Source organism: Guillardia theta (assembly GCF_000315625.1).
Source record: "Guillardia theta CCMP2712 unplaced genomic scaffold GUITHscaffold_26, whole genome shotgun sequence".
Lineage (NCBI taxonomy): Eukaryota > Cryptophyceae > Pyrenomonadales > Geminigeraceae > Guillardia > Guillardia theta.
The window spans coordinates 99,041-123,559 of record NW_005434648.1 but is presented as its reverse complement, the minus strand read 5'-3'; the positions used below and the strand labels follow the sequence as shown (position 1 = coordinate 123,559).

General features: G+C 52.8%; 10 protein-coding genes across 10 annotated transcripts in view; 5 read left to right on the top strand and 5 right to left on the bottom strand.

The window, feature by feature from the left end:
- The window catches only part of GUITHDRAFT_106743 (hypothetical protein), a gene marked incomplete at both ends in the record, with an annotated part of 5,977 nt that extends 3,875 nt beyond the window's left edge, over positions 1-2,102 (bottom strand). Inside the window, one exon of the mRNA XM_005834216.1 lies at positions 133-2,102. Within this exon, the coding sequence (XP_005834273.1) occupies positions 133-2,102 (1,970 nt within the window). The remainder of the gene's footprint in view (positions 1-132) is intronic.
- A 1,032-nt stretch (positions 2,103-3,134) lies between these two features.
- GUITHDRAFT_106742 (hypothetical protein) lies at positions 3,135-4,538 on the top strand (the record flags this gene model as incomplete). Its single annotated transcript, XM_005834215.1, has 5 exons — positions 3,135-3,195; positions 3,244-3,292; positions 3,343-3,535; positions 3,582-4,032; positions 4,081-4,538. The coding sequence occupies 5 exons, from the start codon at positions 3,135-3,137 to the stop codon at positions 4,536-4,538; spliced, it is 1,212 nt and encodes a 403-aa protein (XP_005834272.1).
- A 1,007-nt stretch (positions 4,539-5,545) lies between these two features.
- GUITHDRAFT_54150 (hypothetical protein) lies at positions 5,546-6,094 on the bottom strand (the record flags this gene model as incomplete). Its single annotated transcript, XM_005834214.1, has 1 exon — positions 5,546-6,094. A coding segment is annotated over one exon (549 nt), but the record flags the coding sequence as incomplete, so codon positions are not given.
- Positions 6,095-7,576: 1,482 nt separating this feature from the next.
- Positions 7,577-11,438, bottom strand: GUITHDRAFT_106740 (hypothetical protein; the record flags this gene model as incomplete). Its single annotated transcript, XM_005834213.1, has 12 exons — positions 7,577-7,854; positions 7,900-8,165; positions 8,205-8,869; positions 8,916-10,225; positions 10,271-10,564; positions 10,609-10,663; positions 10,714-10,853; positions 10,898-10,943; positions 11,044-11,118; positions 11,167-11,238; positions 11,286-11,367; positions 11,416-11,438. The coding sequence occupies 12 exons, from the start codon at positions 11,436-11,438 to the stop codon at positions 7,577-7,579; spliced, it is 3,306 nt and encodes a 1,101-aa protein (XP_005834270.1).
- A 542-nt stretch (positions 11,439-11,980) lies between these two features.
- Positions 11,981-13,430, top strand: GUITHDRAFT_106739 (hypothetical protein; the record flags this gene model as incomplete). Its single annotated transcript, XM_005834212.1, has 8 exons — positions 11,981-12,268; positions 12,317-12,364; positions 12,416-12,491; positions 12,542-12,618; positions 12,840-13,018; positions 13,064-13,159; positions 13,208-13,289; positions 13,344-13,430. The coding sequence occupies 8 exons, from the start codon at positions 11,981-11,983 to the stop codon at positions 13,428-13,430; spliced, it is 933 nt and encodes a 310-aa protein (XP_005834269.1).
- Positions 13,431-13,619: 189 nt separating this feature from the next.
- On the bottom strand, positions 13,620-15,333 carry GUITHDRAFT_157619 (hypothetical protein; the record flags this gene model as incomplete). Its single annotated transcript, XM_005834211.1, has 4 exons — positions 13,620-13,733; positions 13,791-13,976; positions 14,074-14,868; positions 15,325-15,333. 4 exons carry the CDS (start codon positions 15,331-15,333, stop codon positions 13,620-13,622), a joined length of 1,104 nt encoding a protein of 367 aa, XP_005834268.1.
- Positions 15,334-15,822: 489 nt separating this feature from the next.
- Positions 15,823-16,107, top strand: GUITHDRAFT_106737 (hypothetical protein; the record flags this gene model as incomplete). Its single annotated transcript, XM_005834210.1, has 2 exons — positions 15,823-15,877; positions 15,929-16,107. The coding sequence occupies 2 exons, from the start codon at positions 15,823-15,825 to the stop codon at positions 16,105-16,107; spliced, it is 234 nt and encodes a 77-aa protein (XP_005834267.1).
- A 194-nt stretch (positions 16,108-16,301) lies between these two features.
- GUITHDRAFT_137477 (hypothetical protein) lies at positions 16,302-17,720 on the bottom strand (the record flags this gene model as incomplete). Its single annotated transcript, XM_005834209.1, has 12 exons — positions 16,302-16,401; positions 16,450-16,512; positions 16,563-16,590; positions 16,668-16,701; positions 16,755-16,806; positions 16,852-16,934; positions 16,973-17,056; positions 17,109-17,147; positions 17,225-17,304; positions 17,352-17,412; positions 17,464-17,569; positions 17,614-17,720. The coding sequence occupies 12 exons, from the start codon at positions 17,718-17,720 to the stop codon at positions 16,302-16,304; spliced, it is 837 nt and encodes a 278-aa protein (XP_005834266.1).
- A 692-nt stretch (positions 17,721-18,412) lies between these two features.
- GUITHDRAFT_106735 (hypothetical protein) lies at positions 18,413-20,404 on the top strand (the record flags this gene model as incomplete). The annotated part of the gene is made up of 13 exons (XM_005834208.1): positions 18,413-18,681; positions 18,730-18,762; positions 18,954-19,017; positions 19,065-19,214; positions 19,263-19,317; positions 19,377-19,393; positions 19,441-19,502; positions 19,558-19,607; positions 19,664-19,725; positions 19,778-19,843; positions 20,007-20,092; positions 20,293-20,313; positions 20,362-20,404. The coding sequence occupies 13 exons, from the start codon at positions 18,413-18,415 to the stop codon at positions 20,402-20,404; spliced, it is 978 nt and encodes a 325-aa protein (XP_005834265.1).
- Positions 20,405-22,698: 2,294 nt separating this feature from the next.
- Positions 22,699-23,970, top strand: GUITHDRAFT_86327 (hypothetical protein; the record flags this gene model as incomplete). Its single annotated transcript, XM_005834207.1, has 8 exons — positions 22,699-22,901; positions 22,944-23,055; positions 23,102-23,156; positions 23,205-23,358; positions 23,401-23,522; positions 23,573-23,626; positions 23,673-23,756; positions 23,808-23,970. Coding segments are annotated over 8 exons (904 nt in total), but the record flags the coding sequence as incomplete, so codon positions are not given.
- Positions 23,971-24,519: the final 549 nt, after the last annotated feature.

Genomic DNA, 24,519 nt, shown 5'->3' with positions numbered 1-24,519 from the left:
CCTCCTCCTCCTCCTCTTCCTCCCCCGCTGCCTCGCTCTGCTTCCAGCCTCGCCAGCTCCTCCCGTAGCCTCCCCATCTCCTCCTCCATCCCCTTCTGCTCCTCCTCCAGCTCCCTCACGCTCTCTCTGTACTCTTCCAGGACCTCCCACACGCTCCCCACGTGAGCCTCCGCCGCCGCATGTGCCATCGCCCTTCCTCCTTCCCGCCTTGCTGCTTCCTCCCGGTCCTGATCCCGCTGCCGCCTCGCCTCCTGCAGCCCTGCCTCTACCTGCCCCTCCAGCCTCCCCAGGCTCGTAGCTAGCTCTGCTATCGCCGCCTCTACCGCCGCCGCTTCTTCAGCTGCTTGTTTCTTCTTCTCAATTTCGAACAATTGTTCTTGTTCGAGCTTGTCTGCATCAGACTTTGCTTCTTTTTCTTGCACGCCATTTTCTTCGTTATGATTCTTATGAGTTGCACCTGGGTCATGTTCTATACCCTCATTCCATCCCTTTCCTAGCAGAACCCTCTCAAACTTGCTCTCCCCAAAAATTTGATGTTGATTTTCTCTTTTGCTTTCCTTTCCAAAGTCCCCGCCTGCCTCTCCCCCGTCCTCCCCGAGCCCGAGCAGATCCCCGAGCCCCCTCTCCCCTCCTCCCCCTTCCGTCCCTTCCGGCCCTCCCGCGCTTCTCCCTGCCTCCTCCTTGTCCCCAAAGTCCAGCAGTAGGTCGTCGAACGGGTTCGCCTCCCCTGTCCTCCCTCCTCCTCCGCTGCCTCCTCCGCTGCCTCGCTCTGCTTCCAGCCTCGCCAGCTCCTCCCGTAGCCGTTTTATCTCTGCTAACATTTTCTCCTGCTCTTGTTGAAGCTCTTCTGATTGGTTGTCGCACTCCTCCAAAATGTGGCTGAATTTTTGTAGTTCAAGTTCGGCTTGTGACTTCGTTGTCTGTCCTCCATCGCGGATCTGGTTGAGATCACGCCGATGGTCTTGTCCGTCTCTTGTCTGGCTGATGTTTGACCAAGACGGATGATTCACGGCAGTGCTTTCAAGGCTATCAGCATCAGCCAACACTGCTGCTCGGTCGCTTCCAGACCTGGCAATCTGTGTTTCACTGTTCTGTTGTATCTGGCCCACCGTCTCCCTCTGAAGATTCCTTAATGCCATGATATGTAGATCGCACTGGCGTGTGAGGTTGAGAATTTCCGTGACGTCATCTCGGATTCGCTCAGTCAGAGCTGAAGACGTAGGAGGCAGCTTATCTGCTGCTGCTGCTGCTGCTGCCCCGACATTCAGCTCGGGAACAACTGGAGGCCCCGATCCTGCCAGCGACTCGAACTGCTCATCCTTGAGCTGGTCGGCAACCTGTGCAACAGAAAAGCCAGCAGCATGAAACCCGATGTAATTGTCTGCAAGCTGTTCCAGAGCTCCTACCTCGCCATCGCTCGACCAACTGTCGTGGGTCGCATCTACCTCAGCCGAGGTGTCCATGTGTGATTGTGAGAGTTCACCATACTCCACCAACAGTGGCATCTCTGTATAGCGATTATGTCCTAACTCCAAAGAATGATTATCTTCATCGTGACTTCCAGGAGCAAAAGCTAAGAAATTCCCTTTGTACTCCTGCAATTTTTGCAGAAGGGCAACCCTTTCATCATCAGCGGTCTTCTTGAATCTTTCGAAGTCTTCTTTCAATTTATAATTCTCAGCAGTTAGCATGTTCAGCTCTTCCTTCATCCGTGCATTCTCTTCGGAGAGAAACACTGTTGAATCCCTCAGGGCAAAGACATTCGCTTGTATTTGTTTCAACTCAACCAACAGAATGTTGCTGAAACCTGCGGCGTCAAGCAACCGCTCTTTTGCCTGTAGGGTATTCTCAACATCAGCGTTCCAAATGAAGCTTTGGAGTTCCAGCAGCTGAGACATCATCCCCTCATCGGACACATTGTTCCACAGCAGATTCTGAGTCTCGCGCAATTGCATGCTCAGTCGCATGTTCGCGGACTGCAGCCTTTCAACCTCAGATTCAGTTGAAGCAAGCTGGTTCTTTAGATGCGCGATCTCTGCTTCTTTCATGTCTTGTTGCAGTTGATCCGCGGTAACCTCTACACCTGACGGACGCAAAGCCATTTTGCACAACTTGGGAATCCCAAGATTTCTCTCTCAATCACAGAACGATAGCGCCGAAGCTCGCTCTCCTCCCTCGGAAATGATCCTTGCTGTCTCCCTCGCACCTACTTCACTCGCTCTCCTCCTCCTCTCCTCAACCCCTACCAGGCGCTGCCCCGTTTCCCCGAGCCATTCCCCTCTCCAACAACCTCGTCCCCCCACTGACCACTGATTCTCCCGGCATCTCCGGTACCCTAAGAGGTTTCTTTAAGAGTTTTGTAACTGTGATAGTAACGGTTTTAGTATGATCGGTTACTTGGTCGTTACAGGACCACCCCCAAATTGCGACCCTGCGCAGACCACCCACCCCGTTTTTGACACGCCCAGAACATCCAAGTACCGGTGTGAGTATGTTTTATTCATGGCACCCTACCCCCTGTCGTAGATACGACCATCCCACACCCCCACCCCCAGGTAGAGCCTCATAGTACCGGTGGGATCTCCCGACATCTGCCCCCCTACATTGTAGCTCAAAACTTTTCTCCATCGACCCCAGTCTCCTTCGCGTTCTCCTGCTTCTACCTGCTTCTCCGTCCTCTCCTCTTCCTATCTTCCTCCTCTCTCTCACTCCTCCCTCCTCCCTCCCTCCCTCCTTTCCTCTTCCTGCCTGTCTCCCTTCCTTCCTCCTCACAATCTTTCTCTGACAACCGAGATCTGACAGCTTCAATTCTGTCATCCTAATATTTCCTGTCGCAAATTCCTGCTCCAACGTCCCTCACTTCATTCTCACCTTCTCTCCGCATCCCACTCACACCGAATATGGTTATTGTTCTTCTTTTCTGCTTCGTTCAAATCATCACTGCTCGAGAAGCGACGCTGAATCGAAACGAGCTCGACTTTGACCGTTCCATCCCGGTAGAACTCTTTCTCAAAGACTATCTTGAGACTAACAATCTTCTTGCTTCAGCACCATGGTCAGACCGAGTTTGGCGGTATCCTAGCTGGTGGAGTCAAGGGTTGTGTGTTGAATGATCTGTTACAGGCTCGTTTGTAATGGATGAACATAATAACAACATCATGGCTCGAGACCATTTGCACAACTACATGTCTCCAGGTATGTGCGAGTGGTGCCCCAGTAGCTCCACTCACTTCAGATGTATAGAGTACAGGACTTCTGCTTATCAGAACTCTCAGAACAACATACTTGCGAGGTCAACGACCGGTTTACTTTCGGCCTGCTTTTTTTGAACGATGTGTCCAGATTAAGTCGTGTACGGCACGAGCGAACATTTCGATCGGACATTGACCATGTCCTTGCTCGCTCTCCATATTCTGGCGTCGCGGACGACTTGTCAGCGATGAACATGAGGGATTCCAACAGCTTTCCGGGCCATAGGTATGGGAATGGATACGGGTACGGCAGTGGCTTCAGCGCTCCTGCCATGCCACCACCGGTATGTTGTACATTGCTGGGAGAGTTCTTCCTGACGATGATGGTAGGATTCCTCTGAGGACGATCTTGCTGCACAGGATTTAGATGCAAACCCGTTCGGAGAAGATGAAAACTACGAGCTTGAAAGTGATGACTCTGCTGAGAGCATCGAGTTTCAAGACAGTTCGTTTAGATCATTCGAGCACCCACGGGACAGAGATGGCGCAGGGAGCCTGGATTTTCCTATCATTACGAGTGGGAGATCCATAGACAGTCATGTCCTCAGAAACTCTCCAGAGCTCCAGGAGGAGTTCACTCGTGGGAGGAGGGACGTGCACATGGTTCTTCCTTCGAGAGCGTATGAAGCTGTTTCGCTCCCTGGACCAAACGTGAGTGCTCATAACCTCGACGGTCTCGGTTCTTTTTCTGGGAATCAAGATGCAGTCACGATTACTCTTCAAACGGTCGCGGGTGGACAAATGGTCCAAGTCTCGACTACTCTGCGAGGAGAAGAGCTCGGTACATAGATCTTTCTAGTGACCTCGAAACGTGACTCATTCCTTGCAGCAAAGCGTGTTGCCAGGCGAACTTGTGAACTCCTGCGAGCTTGTGGGATAGCAGTCAACTCAGACCGGATCGAATCCAACGATACTCTCGCGCTCGCAGAATCGAATACACCGGAGTTGATTCTTTCGGATTTCGAGGAGCGAACAGCCATGAGACTTGCTGAACGAGTTCGCTCATCACTTCATTCGAGATACGCAAGTCGCGTACCAGCAGAAGAAAATGAAGAGGATGAAGATGACGGTGACGACCGCTGGAGAGATGCGGCGATCGTGCACGACGACAGGATGTGGCGAGCAGATCGAGGATTCGAGACTGACCATCACGACGTGCGGAGGTCTTTGAGCCCGAACAAGGATGTTGGTTCCATGTTTCGTAAGAAGTCAGAGCCCTTGTTAACGTGGCAGGATAGACGAGATCATCCGGCCATCAAATTTGGTTTGCCTCATCGGTCGTTTTGACCTTGTGCATTATGTTTGGCCTCCCTCACTTGTACATAGCTCCATGTATTGTTTTTTATCACAAAGACACCCTCAACATTTGTCGCTTCAATTGATCAGCGTGTCCCATTCATTGGAATTCGGAACTTGATAGATTCTTGCGCAAGCAACCTCAAAAAGCAAAGTCCCAAACGCAGACATGATAGTCATCCGACGCCTGACAACAAGTCAGGAAGGGGGAAGGATGTGAGGGGCAAAGGGACGGGGAGTCCAAGTCCCTTGACTGACTCACCGACACGACAAACCGATCGCGAATGAGCGTCACCGCTTGAACACCAGATGAGTGTCCTCTCAGTGAGTATCCCGAGCTGCAGCTGGTGCCTGTTACCATGTGAGCAGAGCAGGAGAGTCCTTGTTGGAGGAAGAGACCTGAGGAGAGGATCTGCGTTCGACGAGCTTCAGGCTCCTCGTACATGCCGTACACCTCGTCGACGTATTCCTCTGCTGTAAAGGTCACGTGCAGTCACAACGCGAGAAAAGACCGACCGTCTGTCAATTCCTCCACCTCCATGCTATTGTTCGCGCTCCCTGGATAGCTGTCTGCTAGCAACTTGATGGTGTCTGCAGCAGGTTCCCCGCAAGTTTCTCTCCTGCAGTCCCAGACCCGAACATCGTGGTCATTGGCTCCCGAGACGCAGAACGACTCTGAAGCAGACAAGGACAGGATGGCCTGGCATCAGAAAGAGTGAGGCAGAGCGGGTTGAAATAGGAATTCTCACATTCTTGTGACCGTTCATAATCTTGTTACACCTTCCCGACAGCAGGTCGAACATCCGAACTTTCCCGTCAAAGCTGAGGCGTCTCGAGTTACCATGACGCATCTCCTCATCCAGCGCTCTCACCTCCCTGTGAAGAGTCGGCTTCCAGCCAAGTTCAATGCGGAGACGGGCCCACCATGCCCAAGGAAGGTTCTCAAGCACAAGCCTGGTTGAGGAGGATCAGTGAAAGTCACCCAGACTAGCGCAGGAACCTGAAAACGCGTCCCAGAGGCGAACTGATCGATCGTCCGACCCGGATGCAATGAGGGAGTCCGTGGTGTCTAGACAAGTAACGGAGGCCGAATGCCCTCGGAGGAGGATGGTTGATTTGTTCTTGTCCTTCATCTTCCACACCCGAACTTCGCACTCCTTCCCTCCGCTCACCAGCAGCTGTAAAGGAGCGATGAAGGAGAGGCAAAAGACAGCAAGGCGGTGGTCTCTCAAGACAGCGATGTTGGACAAAGTGGATGTGCACCAGACACAAATTTGCATATCAACACTTCCAGAGAAAACGAGCTGCTTCTTGTCGGTTGCAAGGCAAGTGACTGGCTGCTGGTGTTGACGAAGTTTTCCCTTCACCTTTCCGCTAGACATGTTCCAGAGGATGACGAGGGAGTCCTCGGACCCGCTGGCGATGAACTTGCCAACGATACAACAGCAGAGCACTTTCCCCTTGTGCGCGTGCAGCCTTACGGAGCTCGCGTCTGCTTCCATTACATTCCAAACTCTCAGGTCGTGATCGTCCGACCCCGTCACAATCTTGTTTCCCTCAGCACTCATGCAGTTGATAGCGCCCCGATGCCCGGCGAGTCTTCGCTTTCTGTACATCCCGTTGGCCCATCGCTGGTGCAGCTGCTCGGCGCGCAGGAACTCCCACCTCCACGATCTCGGCATCACCTCGGGCATCTTCAAATCTGACTTGGAGTAGATCCAAGACCACAGCCGATCGTCGCAAGCAACTTTCTTCCAATGCTTGCATACAAGCATTGCCTTGCGCAAGTCGAAATGGTTCAGGAAGCGGAAAATGCACAGCATATCTTCAGCCTGAAGATCACAGAAGAGTAGGGGATCGCTCCTACAAGGCAGAGAGATAGCTCTACGTTTCGTTGAGCTCTTTGCTGGTTGAGAAGTCTTGGCGTCCACACGGCGGCGAGGAAACTTCTCAGGAGTCGATTCCATCATCGACCGGTCGCTATTCATGCCATCATCATCCGATTGCAGTTGCCCTTTGCTTGCAACCTCCCTCGTGGGCGGCTGGGTAAATGATTTGGCGCATTCCAGAATCTTTTCAAAGAGAATCTTTCGCGAATCACTATTGAGTTTCTCTGCTGTCTTCTCAACACGGTCAAGAACTCTTGCTATCTCCATCCTATCCTTTGAATTCTACAGCCAAGAATCAAGAATCAATCACATGGCATAGGATTTGCCGCCGCCATCTGCTGTTTGCCGACCTGCAAAAGAAGATGTCATGAAAAATATTAAGTCCTTTGGAGTTGCCTTCATTTCATCTCTTTCGCCCCTGCTCTCGCACCCTCACTCACTGTCCTACATAAGTGGAATCATTGTAATGCACTCTGAATAGTATATCCACACTTCTTTCAGTAAGACTTTGGTGATACCTTGAACTTCTTCCAATATTCGTCTCATCATTCCATCACACTCCCTAATCCTCCACTTCGCACCATGCTGTCATTCTGCCTCTGGATATTGCCCAAAGTGCCTTTCGTCTCTTTCGTCTCCCTTCCTGTTTTCTCCCATCTCTTGCCTCTCACTTCTATCTCTCTTCCCTCCTGTCGTCCCTCCTCTCCCTCCTCTCCCGTCTCTTCCTCCTCTCCCCCCTCTCCTTTCTCTTCTTCCTCTTCCTCCACTCCCTCCTCTCCCGTCCCTTCCTCCACTCCCTCCTCTCCTGTCTCTCCCTTCTCTCCCTCCTCTCCCTCCTCTCCTGTCTCTTCCTCCTCATCCCACCCTGGTTTTGAAAATTTGAAAAACATTTCCACTCGGTCATGTATCCCCCCGCATCCCCACACAGTACCCGGGGCCTCCCGGAGTCCGACGGTCCACGGGCCGCGCTGCTCCACGGCAGGCTCCGAGTCCACTGGCCAGGCCTGCACGGCCCGGGCAGCCAGAAAATAGCACACAGAGGAACAAACGAAAGCGAGTATATGCTGAATCAGAGAGAACGTATGCAGCCTCACAGCCTTCCTAGCAGATGTGGGATGGAGTCAATCAACACTGCTTTAATCAAAAGTGCCATCGTACAGTCCCGCACAGAGAAGAACGCACAACGTCGTCCTGGAGCTCCTGCAGGTCAAGCGTGAAGGGGCGGGGAGAGTCGCCCCCGTTGTCTCCTCCAGCCACCGCAGCCTCGATCAGCTCGTTCGAGTGCTTTGCCATGTCGGGCTTGACGCACCATAGGGTGACATGGGGGAACTGGTTGTAGCAAGGGACGGTGGGGCTCAGGGCGTTGGAGAGCACGCGAACAGAGAGGGCGATACAGTACTCGTCGGCCACGAGGAGAGCTGGCGCAGACGTCACAACCACACCAAGACAAGCTCGCGGCTCACCTGGCGAGATCACCTGAGCAGCGCCCTTGAACTCGCTCAACTCTTGCAGCAGCTCCACAGCATGCGATTGAGAATGCCACAGCGTGACGTGGTACCTCCTGCGAGCAGAAGACTGTTGATACTCCTGCAGCCTCCTTGCGATATCCTCGGGGACGTGAGAGGACACGCTATGAACGAGTGCGACTACCGACTGCTGATCGAGATCGATGCTGGCGTATCGAGGAGCGATGTCCTGCATGCCGCTGACACCGAACGATGTCCTTAGACTGCGTGTCAAGTTGTCAACGACCTCATCGAGCGACAACCGCAGTGAGCTGAGGAGCTCCTGGTGCTTAGGGCGGGCTAGGCAGTCGCGTGTGCTCGTCTCGTGGCCGAGGTTGAACATCCCCTGAGGCATCGTAGCCACCAGCTGGACTGACGCTGAGAGCTCCTCGTGTCTCGCAAGCTCCTCTTCAGCTCCCTCCTTCAGCCACGGGACGACAGCAACCCTGCGGGTGAGTTGAGTTCGCACAGACTGGGCGAGCGTCTCCCAGTCTTGGTAGTTGTAGAAGTTGAAGAACATGCTGGTCACTTTGCATGTCTCTTGACTCTGCTCGCCGTCCAAACTTGTACCGTGATTCCTCCGCATCTGAACCGACTGGAGGCAGACAGCGAGGTCCGCGAGACCAAACGCGTATCCCGAAGTCGCCTGCGAGTACGGGAGGGCCGCGCTAACGTGAAAGCTTCTCCCTGCCATCTTTCCGGCCTTGTCGAGCTTGGAGAGGCTGGTGGCCCAGGAGTTGGGGGGGAAGTTTCGGTTGAGGATGAGGAGGTTCATGCTCTTCCTTCTGAACACTTTCTCTACTTCAGTCCAAAACGTCTTCTTCAGATGGTCGCCCTCCAGCACGCACAGCTCTCCCTCGGGCAACCCCAGCAGCCCATGCAGACCTCCTCCTCCTCCTGCCAGTGACTGCTTGTGTATCGCCTCTAGCTGCAAGAAGTCGTCAGGCACGCACACAGGCACGGGCACCAGTCACCTTGTCGCAGATAGCGTTCTTTCCCCATCCCACCACAGTGACGAACATGACAATGTGGATCGTGCTAAAAGGAGAGCCTCGTCCTCCCTGCACCAGCTCCTTCGGGGGTTTGATCATCCTCTCCCGAGCTGCGCGCATGGCCGCCATGATCCGTTCACAGCTCTGGTTTCTGTCGTCACCCTCTCCCTCTGAGATGCTCAGGAGCTGGAAGCAAGCTCCCGACCCAAGCGACGTCTGGAGTCTGTCCATATGGTCCATCACGCTCGCACACAAGCCCTTGAGCTTCTTCCTCTCGTCTGCATCCGCTGCCAGTCCTCGGCGGTCGCACTCTGCGTCCGCGTGCTCCAAGCTCACCGCATGCATGACGACCACTGCTGCTCGGGTCTTGAGCGGAAGCTTCGAGATGAGACGAGCGACCTTGAAGATGTGCCCATCCCCGATCTGCCCGAAGACGACACCCGACATGCCAGCTAGAAGCACGGCGTTTTCCATGCTCAAGTCCTCGGGCTTAAGGACATTTCGGCGGAATCCCGTCCGATGAGCGAGATGGTCTGAGAGCAGGCGAGCCGTTTCCTCGAACCAAGGATGGAGAGAAATGAGAAAGTAAATGCCAACCTCCTCCTGACTCGACGCGACGGCACCTTGCCCTCGAGCAATGACGTCCAGGTGACTGCGGAGGACAGAAAGATACTTTCCACGCGCGAGATCGTTGCGTTCATCAGGGGAAAGAGCCATGATGCTGTCAGCCCAGAGGGTGGCTCGCTTGTACAGCTCCTCCTTCACAGACATCGGAGGGGCCCAGGACTCGATGAGTCTCTCCGTGCTCTGAAGGAAGGAAGCCTTGTTGCCATTCTTAGCGAGTACACTCCCGAGATTGCGATAGAGGAAGGTTCGGATCATGTACGAGACGACCTTGAACTTCCACACGCTCCCCTCCAAGGGCCCGTGCGACAAGAGCGTATCCATGTCAAGAAGTGTCTCCTCCTCCTGCTGCTGCTCCAGGCACGCCTTCTTGCTCGGACGATCCTGCTCCTCCTCCTCGTTGAGAAATGAGATGTACCACGTGTATCCTCGTAGCAGAGGCGGCAGGTTCTCGTCTTCATTCTCTTGCCTGTATTTCTCGTACTTGGGAAAGGCGGAGTCCTGCAGCACGTGGACCGTGACGAGGAACTCGTTGAAGCTCTCCTTCTTGAGCGGCGACTGGGAGCTGGCGGGACGGGAAACTTTCAATTCGTGAGGAAGACGCAGCTGCTCTAACGCGCTGATCATCTTCATGAAGGAAACTCCCCCGTACCCCACCATGTCGTTGTCTGCCATCCCGTCAGCGCAGCCTCGCAGCAACGAGGAGACCCTACCGAATATCCTCGGCCGGCTGTTTGCCATCAACATGCGAAACTCCTCCCGGAGCTTCTGCATCGATTCTTTCTTCGATGTCGCCTCTCTCGCTTCCGACAGAACTCGGTCGCCCGTCTCCCGCTCTAGAATCCTTCCCACCTCAGCATACAGCGTATCCATCTGTCCGGCATCCCCCAAGAGGCTCTCGAGGGTCGGCCACTGCTCCTGGGTCGGCTGAGACGTACTGCTGACGAGAGGATCCAGCGTCTGCTCCAACGAGGCCAACCCCAGCAGTCCCAATCCTTCATCCCCATCTGAGCAAGCAGTCACATGCTTGCGCATCATCCATGTCTCATACTAGACTCAAGCATGAAAGCTACGTCCTCCTTGGGTATCCAGTAGGCAACAAACCCCTGCCATCATGTCAGGAACATTGAATCTCCTCCCAAATTGCCCAGCAGACCTCGAGCAGGTCTGAGTGCAGCCGGTCGTACTCCATGTCGATGTGCTTCCACGCCTCTCTCTTCATGGCATCATGGATGTCGCACCATCTCGCGTTGAAGTCCCATCGGAACTTGTCGTAAGTCGAGTAGAAGACTTGAGCTTGCGATAGGCTTCAGCAGCCGGACCTCCCCCTCACTTCTCACCATCTTGAAAGATGTACATCCCCGGGATGATCAGTCGAAACTCTCTCTGCAAGGAACTCAGACACGCAAGGCTGCACAAGGAAACCCACTCGAAGAACAGTGAGGAAAAGAGGCGACAAGGCTTTCAGCCGCGTCCTACAGGACACTGCGTTGACGACGACATGTTCAGTCTTGGGGACTTCTCCATGCTCTCCCAGACAGTTGGCGATCACTTCACATCCCTGGGTGGTGCATGCTGAGCGTCAAATTCAGAGCAGAGGGAGAGGAACCAGCGAAAGCTTGTTGTGCTGGAGGAAACGGATGAGCTGCCGGTACTTGACCTGATAACCCTCCGGAAACTCCTGCAGCAGCAGGTTATTTCTCTTAGCGACCCTCCCTGCCCTCTCACGTCTCGCAGGTGTTTCAGCAGCAGGTAGTGCCCGCTCTGACTGTACACGTTGTCTGTCCCGTTCTTGCTCGCCACTATGAGCCTTCCACACTCGTCATGCTCGCACCAGCACAGCAGTTCTTGTTCCTACCGCCCGTCTCGCCCGCTCACCATGAGCAGGGACCCTGAAGACTTTACTGTGGCGACTAGAACGTGCTTTCCATCTTGAGAGCACAACATGCAGCAAGTGAGTAGACTCGCCGAAGCTCCCCCGCATGCCCGACCTCTGCTCAAGTCGTCGTAGAGCTTCCTAGTGGTTTCGTTGGCATTCTCGAACTTGGTCAAGAAAATCGTCTGGTGGAGCAGAAGAAAGAGAGGGACAGGTCAGGGGGACGAGGAGAAGTTAGGAGGGACGGAGTGTGAGAGAGGTTCGAGCAGAGCAGTAGAAGTCAGGTGAGGCATGAAGGAAGAAGGGTTCGAGGAAGTGACATGCAGTAGAGGTTGGCAGCAGAAGAGGAAGGATGAGGCAGAGGAAGGAGGAAGGAGAACAAGGATACCTCTGCTTCTCCATAGAACGTCACCATCCTCCCTTTCCCCCTCCTGCTTCTCTTCTCCTCCCAGCTCCCCGATGCGACTATTTGCCTCAGTCCCAAATAAAACATGTGGGGCAAGTCGGGGGGCGGGGCAGGGGCGGGGGAGCCGATGGCGAGGATCGGATGAGCGGGGGGAGGCTGCGGCTGAAGAGGAGAGGAGAGGAGAAGCCCTGCAGGGACGAGAAGAGGCAAGCTTCCGAAGCGACTCCTGCATGCTGCTCCTTCGCTGCCCGCGAGACCCTCCCGCCCATCGGGCTGCTGAACGCGGGAAACACATGCTACGTGAACGTGATCGTGCAGATGCTGCGCCATGTCCGCCCTCTGCGCCGACTTCTTCTCGGCATGAGCCCCGAGGACATGAAATCCTCCGTCCTCCTCGCGCTCCAGCAGCAGCTGCGCGACATGGATGAGGTCACGGGCTTCTTGCCAGGCTGCAGGCCCCACCTGATGCCCCTGCAGGCAGCAACGGCGATGGCGCCGACGCAAGTGCTCGCTTCCCTGCAGACGGTTGGAAGAAGGCCTGCAGGAGAGGAGAGGAGGATGACTCGGCCCGTGCAGGAGTACGGAATTTCTGGCGGCGCTCAGCAAGACGCCCACGAGCTCTTCCTTCACTTTCTGGACGATCTCCCTCAGAGTGCTAAGTCGTTTCCAGCTCTGCACGGGATTTGGCTCATGTTGTGCTAGGAACTTGTTTCGGGCTGTGTCAGTCCACTCTACACGCTGCCAAGAATGCGAGCTGGTGTCCGCCCAACAGGAGGAAGGTGAGGAAGTGGTTGACTGACGCGCGAGGGACTTATGTCGTCCCACCTGTAGCATGCAGCCTATCTCTCAAGGTTGAAGACAGCGCCTCCATCAACTTTCTTTTGTACAGTCGATCATCAGTGCGTGCCCTTGACCCTCCTCGACTACTCTTTACCTCCTCCCTCCTTCCTCTTCCCCTACCTCGGCCCGCGTTCTCTTGACCTTCCCAAACTTCACGCAGGTCGAAGTGTTAGGAGGAGCCGACAAGTACGCCTGTCCTCGCTGCAACACCATGGTCGAGGCTGCTCGATGGACCAGCTTCTCTCCGCCTTACCCGCCATACCTCATGATCCACCTCACCCAGCCGGGTCTCGCCACCAACATCCAGACAACACTGTCTCACGAGGTCCTGATCGGCAGGTACCGTCCGCTGCCTCCGCTGGCAGGATCCTGACCTCGAGGCAGCGAGCGACAGGACCCTACGAGGCGCTACGAGCTGCTGGCGGTGATACTGCGCAGTCACTTATCAGAAGCCCTGGGCCATTACACGGTGATCTGTAGGTGAGAGCTGGAGTCAGCATCCTCAGTTGGTGGGTTGAGAGTGCCCAGGTCAAGCTCAGGTTGGAATCACTTTGACGACTCCAACGTCAGCGCACTGTGCGGCCTGCACGTCCAGAAGTTCCTTCAGCCCGTAAGGTCTCGCCCTGCTCCGGTCCCAGCTGACTCGTTCCCCTTGCCGTGCCAGATGGAGCGATCGAGGGATTCCTTCACTGCCTACATGCTCCTCTATGGAGCCTTGGACGGAAAGGAAGGAGAGCAGCTAACACCATAGCATGTGATGTCTGTATTATACATGTTTGCAACTACCGTGTTGTTCCCTCCACTCTCTCTCAGTCTTGGCAGCGCCTCAACTTCGCCACATATGCTCCGTCAGTTGAGTCGGTAATGGGTGAAAGCTGCCGCGAGAACTCCAAGTCGAACCTGCATGCCTGTCATTCCCGTGCGCGCTGAACTCACGTCGTCACCGCGTCTCGCTTCTCTTGAGGAAACGTCGGATCACGTGCTCGTTCTCCTCCGGCTCGAGGCTGCACGTGCTGTACACTATAATCCCTCCCTTCTTCACTGCCTTGGCGGCCTGTCACAAAGATCCTGTGAGCGACAAGAGCAGGCAAACTTCAAGGGGCTCAGACACCTTCATCAGAAGTCCGAACTGAGTTTCATGCAGCTGTGCAATCTCAGCTTTTGAGATTCGCCATCGCACGTCGATCCTTCGCCGGATCACCCCCGAGTTCGAGCATGGCGCGTCGATCAGAATCCGGTCGAACGTCATCGGCTGTTCTCCAGCTAGAATATGATCAATGGCCGAGGCGGGTTGGGTCTGAACGGGCAGTCAGTGAGAAAGATCAGCGACAACGGTGGGGACAGGGAAGAAGCAGCAAGAAGATGTGTGAGGATTGAGCCTCTGGCAAACACACCTCAAGGCAGGTGATGCCGAGCCTCTCGCTGTTTTCTCGCACCACGTTCAACCTCAACTCGTCGATGTCCGAGGCGATCAACTTGCCCTTGTCCTCCATCCTCTGCGCGATGTAGCAAGACTTCCCTCCGGGCGCTGAGCAGAGATCGAGGATGCTCTCTCCAGGCTGAGGATCAAGCACCTTCACTGACAGCAGGGTCGATGGATCCTGCACGTAGAAGAGGCCGCGCTTGAAACTGTCAAGAGAGTGAACGGGCGCGCTGACCTTGATCTCAGCCAAGTCTTCACTGTCGCACCAGTCAACCTGCACGTCTCGGAAAGTGATGGGCTCATGCTCCCACAACTTGCGGACTGTCGGGCCGGTGGACTTCAGTCGGTTGATCCTGGCAAAGATGGGAGCTGGGCTGTTGTTCCAAGAAAGCAGCCGCTGTGCTCCCTCCTTGCCGTATCGCTTCACCCACTCGTTGACGAGCCAGTCCGGGTGAGACCATCCGATGTGAAGCTTGTTCTCCTGCAACTCTGCGATGAGCTCCTGTGTCTCCGCCTGCTCCCGCACGTACTGCCGGAGGAACGCATTGACAAACCCTGCTGCCCCTGCGGCGCCCCGACTCTTGGCAAGGTTCACACACTCAGAGACAAGAGCGTGAGAGGGGACTCTGTCCATGAAGAAGAGCTGGTAGAGCCCCATCCTCAGAATCACTTGCACTGCCGCTTTCTGTCTCTTCTTGCCGTCTTGTCTTCTCGCAACCAAGTGGTCCAGCAGTGCCTTCCACCTGATGCATCCGTAGATGAGCTCCTTGCAGAAGCCCCGATCAGAGCTGGACAGCAGCGACTCTGACACAACGTCATTGAGAATGTTCTCGATGAAAGTGTTGGAGCCTCCAACCTCCCGCTTCAGCAGAAGATCGAAGGCGATCTGACGGGGGGTCCCTGCCCCGCTGATGTGAGCTGTGATGTTCTTCACCCTCTTCCTCTCAGAAGGCTCAGAAGCCTCAAGCTCGCCATAGATGAAGTCATCAGCTTCATCAGTCATGACAGCCCGCAGAGGTTCGTGCATAGCGCTCCGACCTCCTCTCCTGCTTCCAAGGAGATTCCCACCCGTCCCTGGGTTCTTGCGTAGAAATGTAGCGGGGCAGCGGCAGGACTTGCTGGGAGACGAGAGGAGGGGGCTCTTGAGAGGGGAGGAGATGAAGGAGGGAGGAGGCAGACAGAGAGAGTCGAGGCAGCAGGACGCCATTAGCATCAGGCTTACACTCGTCATGCTCCGCCTGGTCCGCAGCATCGCCGTCGATGCCCGTGGCCCCCGAAATCTCACGGATACTCACGGATATCCACGGATACCTAACCGTTTTGGATCCGAGTAAGACAGTAACGGTCTTTGCCGCCAGGAATAGAGTCAGTCATGGGCGGGAGAAGAATGTTGGAGGGTCATGGAGGGGGCGAGGAGGCAGAGCGACAAGGCGACAAGGTGATGAGACGTGGAATGGCCGCATGTAGTGGCGCTTTGCTCTTGTGCTTGAGCGCAACTCTCGTATTGTGCTCGTCGTTTTCTCCCGATCTACCCTCAGCCATACAGCTTCTTGTTTCTACCTCACGGAAAACGCGGGCCGCGCCTTCCTTGAGCTCAGCGTTGAAGGCTGCTGCTGCTGCGCGTATCGCATCTCGAGCAGTCCTGCGGAGAGAGCAAGAGATGAATCATATCCCACTTGAGCTCAAACCTCTCGACCCCCTTGTAAAGACGGTCTCTGCCATGGACGTTCGACGATTGATGGACAAGGCCAGGAAAGAGCAGCTTTTGCAGCAAGGTACTTGCTTGTTGGTGACTGTTGATCTGGAATGATGCTTTTCCTTTGCAGGAGTGGCACAGAAGCTCAGATCGAAAGCTTTCGTTTCTTCTAAGTCTGCAGGAAAAGTTCATTTGTCAAAACCCAAGCAATCCAGCACAATGAACAAGCTTCACTCCATTTTAAAGATACAAAAATCTCAAAGACTGGCTGAGACAGAGCTGCATGATATCGAAAAGCATTTTGGATGAGTTTCTGGTGACCAGAATCACACACGATCTTTGTACTCTACAATTTCATTTCTCAACCGAAAAGCTTTCTTGAACTCACTAGAGTTCTGAAATTCTTACTGGAATGTTGGTTAGTTTCGATGTCATGTTTCCGCTCTGAAAGAGCGTTAAGGTAATATGTCTATGTCAGACGGGATTGAAAAGCAGAACAAGCTTCAATCCTCTTCTTCGGTGAAGACGTAAGTGACGAGCCAGAACAGAAGACCGAACCCGAAGGGCAACACAAGAACAAGACCCATGGGTCCGTAAAGAAATCTATCGAGCACAGGTCAGCAACAACAAGCACAGGACAACTTGATTCACCGCCAGAGAGTTGGGCCGTATGAGGAGTAGAAGAGCAGCCAAAAGATTATCAGGATCCAAACACTGCAGCACAACATCAACTTGAATTGTCCAATAAACAAAATGCAGGCCACCTGAACCATGTGACAAACTCAATCGTTTCTGTTGAATCAGATCCAAGCATGGCTAATAGAAAAGAAGGGATGAGAACTTCCCGATGAATGAACCGAATGTTGTACCGGCAGTTGCTGCATCTAATGCCTCTCGCGCTGCCTGCGAAGGAATGAGGCTCGTAGAAACAAACATATCGGACCGGAGAGGAGTACCTGGGGTGAAACTTTCTTGCTCTTGGTGATTCTCTTTCGCAGCTCATTGGCCCTTCCGTCAAGAGTTACATGAGAACAACACGAAATTCTAAGAGACCTTTCTTTGCCGAATAATCTTTCAGCAGGAGAATCATCCTCTTCAGCAGTACTGACTGACTCGATCTCATACTCTTCACCCATCTGTGTCAGCAAAAGTCTTATACGCAAGAAGTTTGAACCTCGTTCCCGTCTTCTCCGTGAAGATTTACGAGGCCCATAATCCTCCAGAGAGATCGCGGTCCTCGGTGTAGTGGATTTCCCACCTTGGAACACCAATCAAGGATCTGATCGTGTTATGCCTCGGAAGCCCCTTACCGCCACCAGCTGGGACAGACATGACTGTTGCTGTTTCTTCTGATACGTCATCATCGTCCTGCGTTCGAATGAGAAACATGATCTATAGCATGAAGCTTGGCAACAAAACAAAATACCTGAGATCGGTCTTCAGATTCTCGAATCATGGCTTCTGCAAGTGCATAGATTCCATCAAGAGAAGCTGATCTCCGAAATGCTGAGGGGATGCATCAGGGGCCTGAAAGGAACAGCAATCTTTCAAACCCTTAGTTTCATCCCCTTCCAGTGGCTCGAAGGCAAAGGCAGATTGAAGAGAGAGCCCATCCTTGCACCATGCTCATGCTCTGCCAGGCATACAATGATTGCTTTACAGTACCTGAAGCGGTGCAAGCTGATAGAGGTCATCGAAGGAGAGCGACCTCTCGCGCGGCTGAACTTCATCTTGGTCTTTCTTTGAAGTCTTGGCCAGTTTTTCGTTTTCACTGTGAATCGTTGAGAATTACATGCATAAAGAAAGCTGAAAAACCTTGACGCTTCTGAGCTGTTGTCGTCCTCGACCTCCTCAATTTCATCCAAGTCTTTCGAAGGTGCCACTTTACTAGCTGATGGCTGGGGAGGTGGAGGAAGCTTCATCGCTCTATCACTGTGGTACCAGATCAACCTTAGCATGAATCACAGATAACAGCTTGTTCCGTAACACTTTCTCATCTTCTTCATGTCGACAAACCTCCTTCATCAATATCATCTTGTTATGATCCTCTGACTGCTATCATGAACCTCTTTTCCCTCCTTGACCTTTATGTTTGCAATCGAATTTCTGAATGAGCTGAACCCTCTGTAAACCGTAGTATTGTGCTGCCTCATGCTTCCTTATGTCTGGTTGACCTTCGACCTGACCATCAGATGGGCTTCTCAGCCTCCTTCGGGATAGCGGACAGCTCAATCTTCTCTGCTCCTCTTCGTTCTTCTCTCCCCTCCTCTTCGTTCTTCTCTCCCCTCCTCTTCGTTCTTCTCTCCCCTCCTCTTCGTTCTTCTCTCCCCTCCTCTTCGTTCTTCTCTCCCCTCCTCTTGGTTCTTCTCTCCCCTCCTCTTGGTTCTTCTCTCCCCTCCTCTTCGTTCTTCTCTCCCCTCCGCTTCTCCACTCTCATCGCTCTGCAGCATGTGGGCTCATCAATCTCCCAACCGCATAGTCCGTTACTGACGTTACTGGATTTGCTGCCCTTCCGTTTGTGCTAGTCTAAATCGCAATTCACTTTCTGTCTTTAATCTCACTAGGAACAAATACTGAGGCGAGCTCGTTACGCACAGTGCGCTTGGAATGCACAATGGGCTGCTGCACGTCGAAGAAGTCCAACATCGAGGAGAGGAGGAGGATCATAGACCACTTCATGCCCACAGGCCCGGCCATGCAGCCCCGCTTCACCTACAGGCAGCTGCTGTTCCATGCTTCCTCGAGGGCTCACGGCGCATGTAGGTTGGAGAAGGTCGAGGACGTGGACATGGAGAAGTTGAAGACGCAGAGCAAGATTGAGGCCCGGAGTGCGGATTTACTGGGAAGCAATCATCTGCCTGCTATGGACTCGAGCGAGAGCATGTGAAGCATGCGATCTAATTCATGGATCTTTCCGAATGATGTTGACAGGTTTCCGGACAGTGCTGAAGCCAACCTCCAAGGGTACTCGGCGAGTCAAGACTCGCTCCTTGAAGTTCGATTCTACTCAGCTCGCCTCGAATTCATAGGCTGATAGGATGACATAGGCACTGAGCCATCAGCTCAGCCAGAGACTCGGAGAATATGATGCCCCTATAGTCGGAGAAGACCGGTACCTCGAAGTGACGTGGCTGCAGAAAATGAGACAGGCGCAGATACCTGATAGTGGAGACACCCATTGCGACCGGATGTAATCCCTATGTAACGCATCGGATCACGGTATGTCCTTGACAACGATGTTCTGTTTGACGCGATCTTGGGGTCAGGTTGACGAAGAGATGTTGGTACGAGACATCCAGGCTGAGGCGACAAAGGTATCGTTCCGTCTTTCTGTCAATCCTCATGATCCCGATGGTCTTTCCTTTCACAAGGGATATTTATTCATTTCCAACACATTCGGACTCGCCACGTACGAGGTTTGTGCATTCGTGCTGATTTTCACGGCCTCAAGGACTTGAATGCAGGTCATGGGGAAAACTGACTCAAACGTCCTCCTTGAGCCTCTTCCGAACGATTCAGGTCTATTCACTCTTTGTATTGTACTGTGACGAACTCAAGCTCAACCTTGATTCGAGCAGGAGTGGACTTCGAGGATGTATGAAGAGACTAAGTTCGAACCGCGAGATTGATTGGACTTCACAGGTATTGAGTCTTGCAAGGGACAAGGCTAGGAGCGGATGGAGATTTCGGGCAGCGCTGAGAGGGTGAGACAGACGAGAATTCAATCGATCATGTGCCTGTGACTGCCTTTATGCATAGTCGGGCCCAGGTTCAGGATTTCGTTCTGAGTTACGCCATGTATCCCGATGGTGGGTGAAGTTACTACCTTTCACTATCCGCATGCTGCTGATATGCTGCATTCTAGTTGTCGTCTCCCCGTTCTCGCATCTTGTATTTTCCCAAGAGAGTTCCGCCTCGCGTATGCAGGTCATCATCCCAAGTCTTCTTGATCTCAGACGAGATTGATCCATTCTCGCAGCTGGAGCTTGTAGAGTTGAGAGGAACTGGCAGTGTAATTAGCGGGGCGTTGATAAGAATAGTCAAGGTCCTGGCATTTGACTCTGACGCTCATCTTCTTACAAGAGAAGCAGGCTTGGGCCAAGAGAGGATGGAGACTTTCTTGCGTTATGTACAATCTCGTCACAACTTACGATAAGGAAAGAATCATTCGAAGCTTCCTTGGGCTTGTACAGTGACAAGCATAACAGGTCACGATAGATCCTCCTGAATCTGCATTGATGCAGCAAGAAGCATTCACAGATTACATCTTCTCGGTCCACAACACTGTTGGAGGGTTTGCAATTTAAGGATTCGCAGGTGGAAGAGGTGGGAGGAAGAGGGGAGCTCAGTTTATATTACAATGTCGGAGCCTTCTTCGAGCGCAGAATGGTGCCAAGTGAAGAAGGAAAAATGCAGGTGCGAATAGAGGGATGGAATGCATTGACATCTTTATGACTACAACATCCTCGGTTCATTTTGAGTTCTACTCTTCAGGCGAGTCTCGCACTGCAAGCGGTCAGCAACCAACTGCATTCTTGCGTTCCTCTGATGTTTGAATTGCAGAGGAACCAGAATGCTGAAAGGGTCGGTGTACATAATGAGGTAGAAGGGAAAGGGAGTAAGCAGCGATCGGTCTAGGGTTTAGTTCGGGATGATAAGAAAACGACCAAGTGGGCGACATCAATGAAATAAGTTAACATCCGAAACAAACTTGCCCTAGCACATTGAATTCGTTTCACGCTCACAGTGAGTAGACATTCGAGTAAGATTATCGCCTAACATTCCAATCGGGTGATTTTCTCCCTTCCTTGCTAATCTCTATCCCGTGTCCTACATCCTCCCTGTTCTCACCCTCTCTATCTCTAATCCCCTCTCCTCTCCTCTCTCTCTTCTCTCCTCCCCTCCCCTCCCCTCCCCTCTCCTCTCCTCTCCTCTCCTCCTCTCTCCTCCCCTCCCCTCCCCTCTCCTCCCCTCTCCTTTCTTCCCCTTTACTCTCCTCTCCTCTCCTCTCCTCTCCTGCATTCTCCTGTATTCTCCTCCCCTCCCCTCTCCTCTCCTCTCCTTTACTCTCCTCCTCTCTCCTCTCCTCCCCTCCCCTTTACTCTCCTCTCCTCTCCTCTCCTCTCCTCTCCTCTCCTCTCCTCACTTCTCTTGCTTTCGTCTCCTCTTCCCTCACGCGTTTTCAGCATGGTGAAAGGAGGCTCGGGCAACAAAATTTCAAACGCCAGGGGATCGAACCTCATCACTGGGGTGGGGGTACAGGGGGTCCTTCTGAGTACCGTACTTCAAAGGATGCAAATGAGGAGGGGGTGGGGTGCCGGTCGGTTTTGGTTCTACCGGTGTGCATAACGACGAGATTGCTGTGGACGAACATGCCATGAGAGGGAGGAGAGGAGAGAGGAGAGGACGAGGAGATGAGAAGAGAGGAGGGGAGGTGCACATGGGGACGGGACCTTAGTAGGCTCAGCTTGCCACCATGAAATGGAAAATGTCTTCAATTCGAGGTCGTTGAGATGCAGAAATCTGGTTGGCTTCAAAAGAAGTCCAGCGGGTTTCTTTCTCGATGGCAAACTCGTTTTGTTATTGTTTGGGATGGATTTATCACGATCAAGCATGTACCGAGCAAGAATAAGTGCAAACAGGTAACCTCATGAAAAAAAATTGTCTTGCAATCCATGGCCAACAACTTTAGTAATGCTTCACAGTTCGAAACTGTGAGCGCTGTGAAAGAGACTGATGACAAATCCTTCTCGGTCAATTGCAAGGTCTGTGACTATTTGTATAAGAGAGCTGAGCTTACATAGCTCTCACTAGGATGGAAAGAAGCTTTTGTTGCAGTGCAACTCTGTGGCAGAGAGAGAGGAATGGATCGCCGCCCTTGTGCGTGGAGCTCTCGAGGACATGCATGGTGATGGTGATGTGAGGTGTCTTCGAGCCTTCATGCTCGACTCAGTCGTTGACTTTGGCAACCACCAGACAAGAGCAGAGCAACATCGACAAGGAACAAACCCAAGAGTATGAGAACAGTGGCAACCTGAAGCAGGTATGACCACAACATGTACAAGAGGGGTCAGTGCTCCAGAGGCCCTAGATGCCTGGAGCAAGGAGCGTGACGGCTGGTTCTGTTTCAGACACCCTTGGAGCCGTCAAACTCAGTCATCTCTCGCAACGGCAGGGAGTTTCGATCTTTGAGCTACCCGTCGGGTCAGGTGCTCATTCGTGTTGAGCTCCGATACTCTCCTTGAGCTGTTTGCTGCAGTACGTTGGTGAGTTTCAGTCCGGAGAGCGACATGGAATGGGCAGGTTCGAGTATCACAACGGAAACGTGTACATCGGATCCTGGAACAAAGGTGCTGCCGGTCACTTCTCGGCTGAGGGACTGACCCTCGCCAGATCGCAAGTGTGGGTACGGGACCTTGACCTGGGCAAACAACGATCAATACAGGGGCGATTGGAAAGACAACAAGATGTCTCCCGCTGGAGCAGCTTTTGTCTGCTCTCTGACGCTGTGTTGCAGGTGGGGTTACGGAGATTTCAAGTACCACAATGGGAACTCATACACAGGGAACTTCGTTGCTGACAACAAAGAAGGATTCGGTGTGGAGATTTGGATCTATCAAAAGAGCTGTACTGCTGTTTATGATTCTAAACCTCCAGGAAAATTTATATGGAACAACGGGGACATGTACGAAGGATACTGGTTTCAGGACGAAATGTCGGGGGAAGGGACAATCAAGTACATAAATGGTATACGTGGATTGAAATGAAAGCATCTAGATCTGTGAAAGTTTTCAAGGCAACATGTACGTTGGAGAAATGAAATCAAACTTGAAATCTGGAAAAGGAAGGTTGCTCACTGCAAACGTCAAGCATTGTTGTGCCTTCTCAATCTGATGTCAGGATGCGCTGGGCGTCCGGCGATGAATATGAAGGAGAGTGGAAGGCGGGAGTGATGAACGGAATCGGGCGCTTTTCTTACGCCGAGGATGGACTGTATGACGGTGATATTGACTCATCCCTGGTAGTCTCTTGGTTGAGTTTCCAGCAAGGTGCATGGCTGAATGACAAACGGCATGGGCGCGGGACGATGAAATATGTTAACGGTAAAAGCCCCGTCTGATGTCTTGCGATTGAAAAGATACAAGGCGACGTCTATGACGGGATGTGGCAAAACGACATGCGTCAAGGAGAAGGGAGATGCGAATATGCAAACAAAGACGTGTTTGTTGGGAACTTTGTAGCAAATTTTCGCGAGGGGTACGTCTCGAAAATTGTTTGTGGTAGATGACATGAAATTGAACAGGTGGGGTGTATACACGACTGCTCCTGTGAAAGTGTTGATGCCTGACGCCGCACTTGTATGCTTTGCGCTACATCCTACAGTTGTGTGACACAAAACTTTGCAGCCGAAAGTATTGCCTGGCGATGAATACAGCGGAAATTGGCACAAAGACAAGAAACACGGTTACGGGAAATACTCGTGGTCGGACGGGGACTGCTATGAGGGCGACTGGGAGAACGATTTGCGTAACAATCATGGGGTTTGCGTGTATTCCAACGGTGAGAGTCTTGACACTTGGAGAGACTGTTGAAGTCTTGCAGGGGACAAGTATGAAGGGGAGTGGTGCGATGACCTTCGTCACGGGTTCGGGAAACTGGTATGGGCAGATGGAAACACCTATGAAGGAGTGTGGCGCAATGACAACATCTCTCCTGGGACGAAGGTGACTAGAAGAAATAGCCGAAGATAATTTCTTGTTCACGGCGATGGCAGGGTGTGCCTCCTCATCAAAGAACAAAGAAAACTCAAGCTCCGAAAGACAACAAGGTCTTGTGATCTGTTCTTGTTGAACGGAGCCATGACAAGCTTCAAGGAAGCACATGTTGCCTTGGAAATACCGGACCTGCAAGAAAACGCTGAACCCCACGAAGATATCCCTCTTTCGGCCAGCATTGAGGTGAAATGGGAGCATTGATGTTGTTCAGATGAATTAAAACTTTGTTTGCAGTTCCTTGACATTCCAGAGCTAGCTCAGGTTGGAACGTGGTTTGGCTCCATAACCAAGACCAACGGGAAAATGTCCCCGAGAAGGAGTCCCAGTGTCTATGGAAAAGTAATGGTGTTTTGATAATGCTAAATAAGAATTCTTTGTAAACTTAATCACGCTGTTTCATTTCTAAACAGAAAGAGCTACATCAGAGAGAAGTGGGGTTTGAAAGGTAAATGGCATGCTGATAGTTGAATGGGCAGAAGCATGAAAACTGCTCGCTTCGAAAATTGCTCTGCACATCATAGATTTGCGGACATGCGCAAAACTCCTCTTCGTTGTGGTCTTTGGGGTTGTACTTGTGGTCGTGCGTTTCAAACAGTGTTGTTTGCGCCATAGCGCGCTGAAGGATCGCAAACGGCATGGGCTGCTTTTCGGATCTCACTGGCCCCAAGGTACCTGGTTCAATGACATCCATTCAGTCTGTGGTAGTCCTGCAACACATCTCTATGCTGACTTGCTCCCTCCATCCCTCCCATCCCGGTAGTACAGTCACTTCTTGTCGTACTCAACCGAAGTACAGTCATTTCCTGTCGTACTCCATTCTCCTTTCCCTACTCACTTCAAATTCAAACACGCACTCTACCTTTCCCCCCTCTACTCCTTCACTTCTTTGCATCTTCCGTTAATCCGTTCTCCCTTGCCTTCCCCTTTCCCTGTCCCTGTCCCTGTC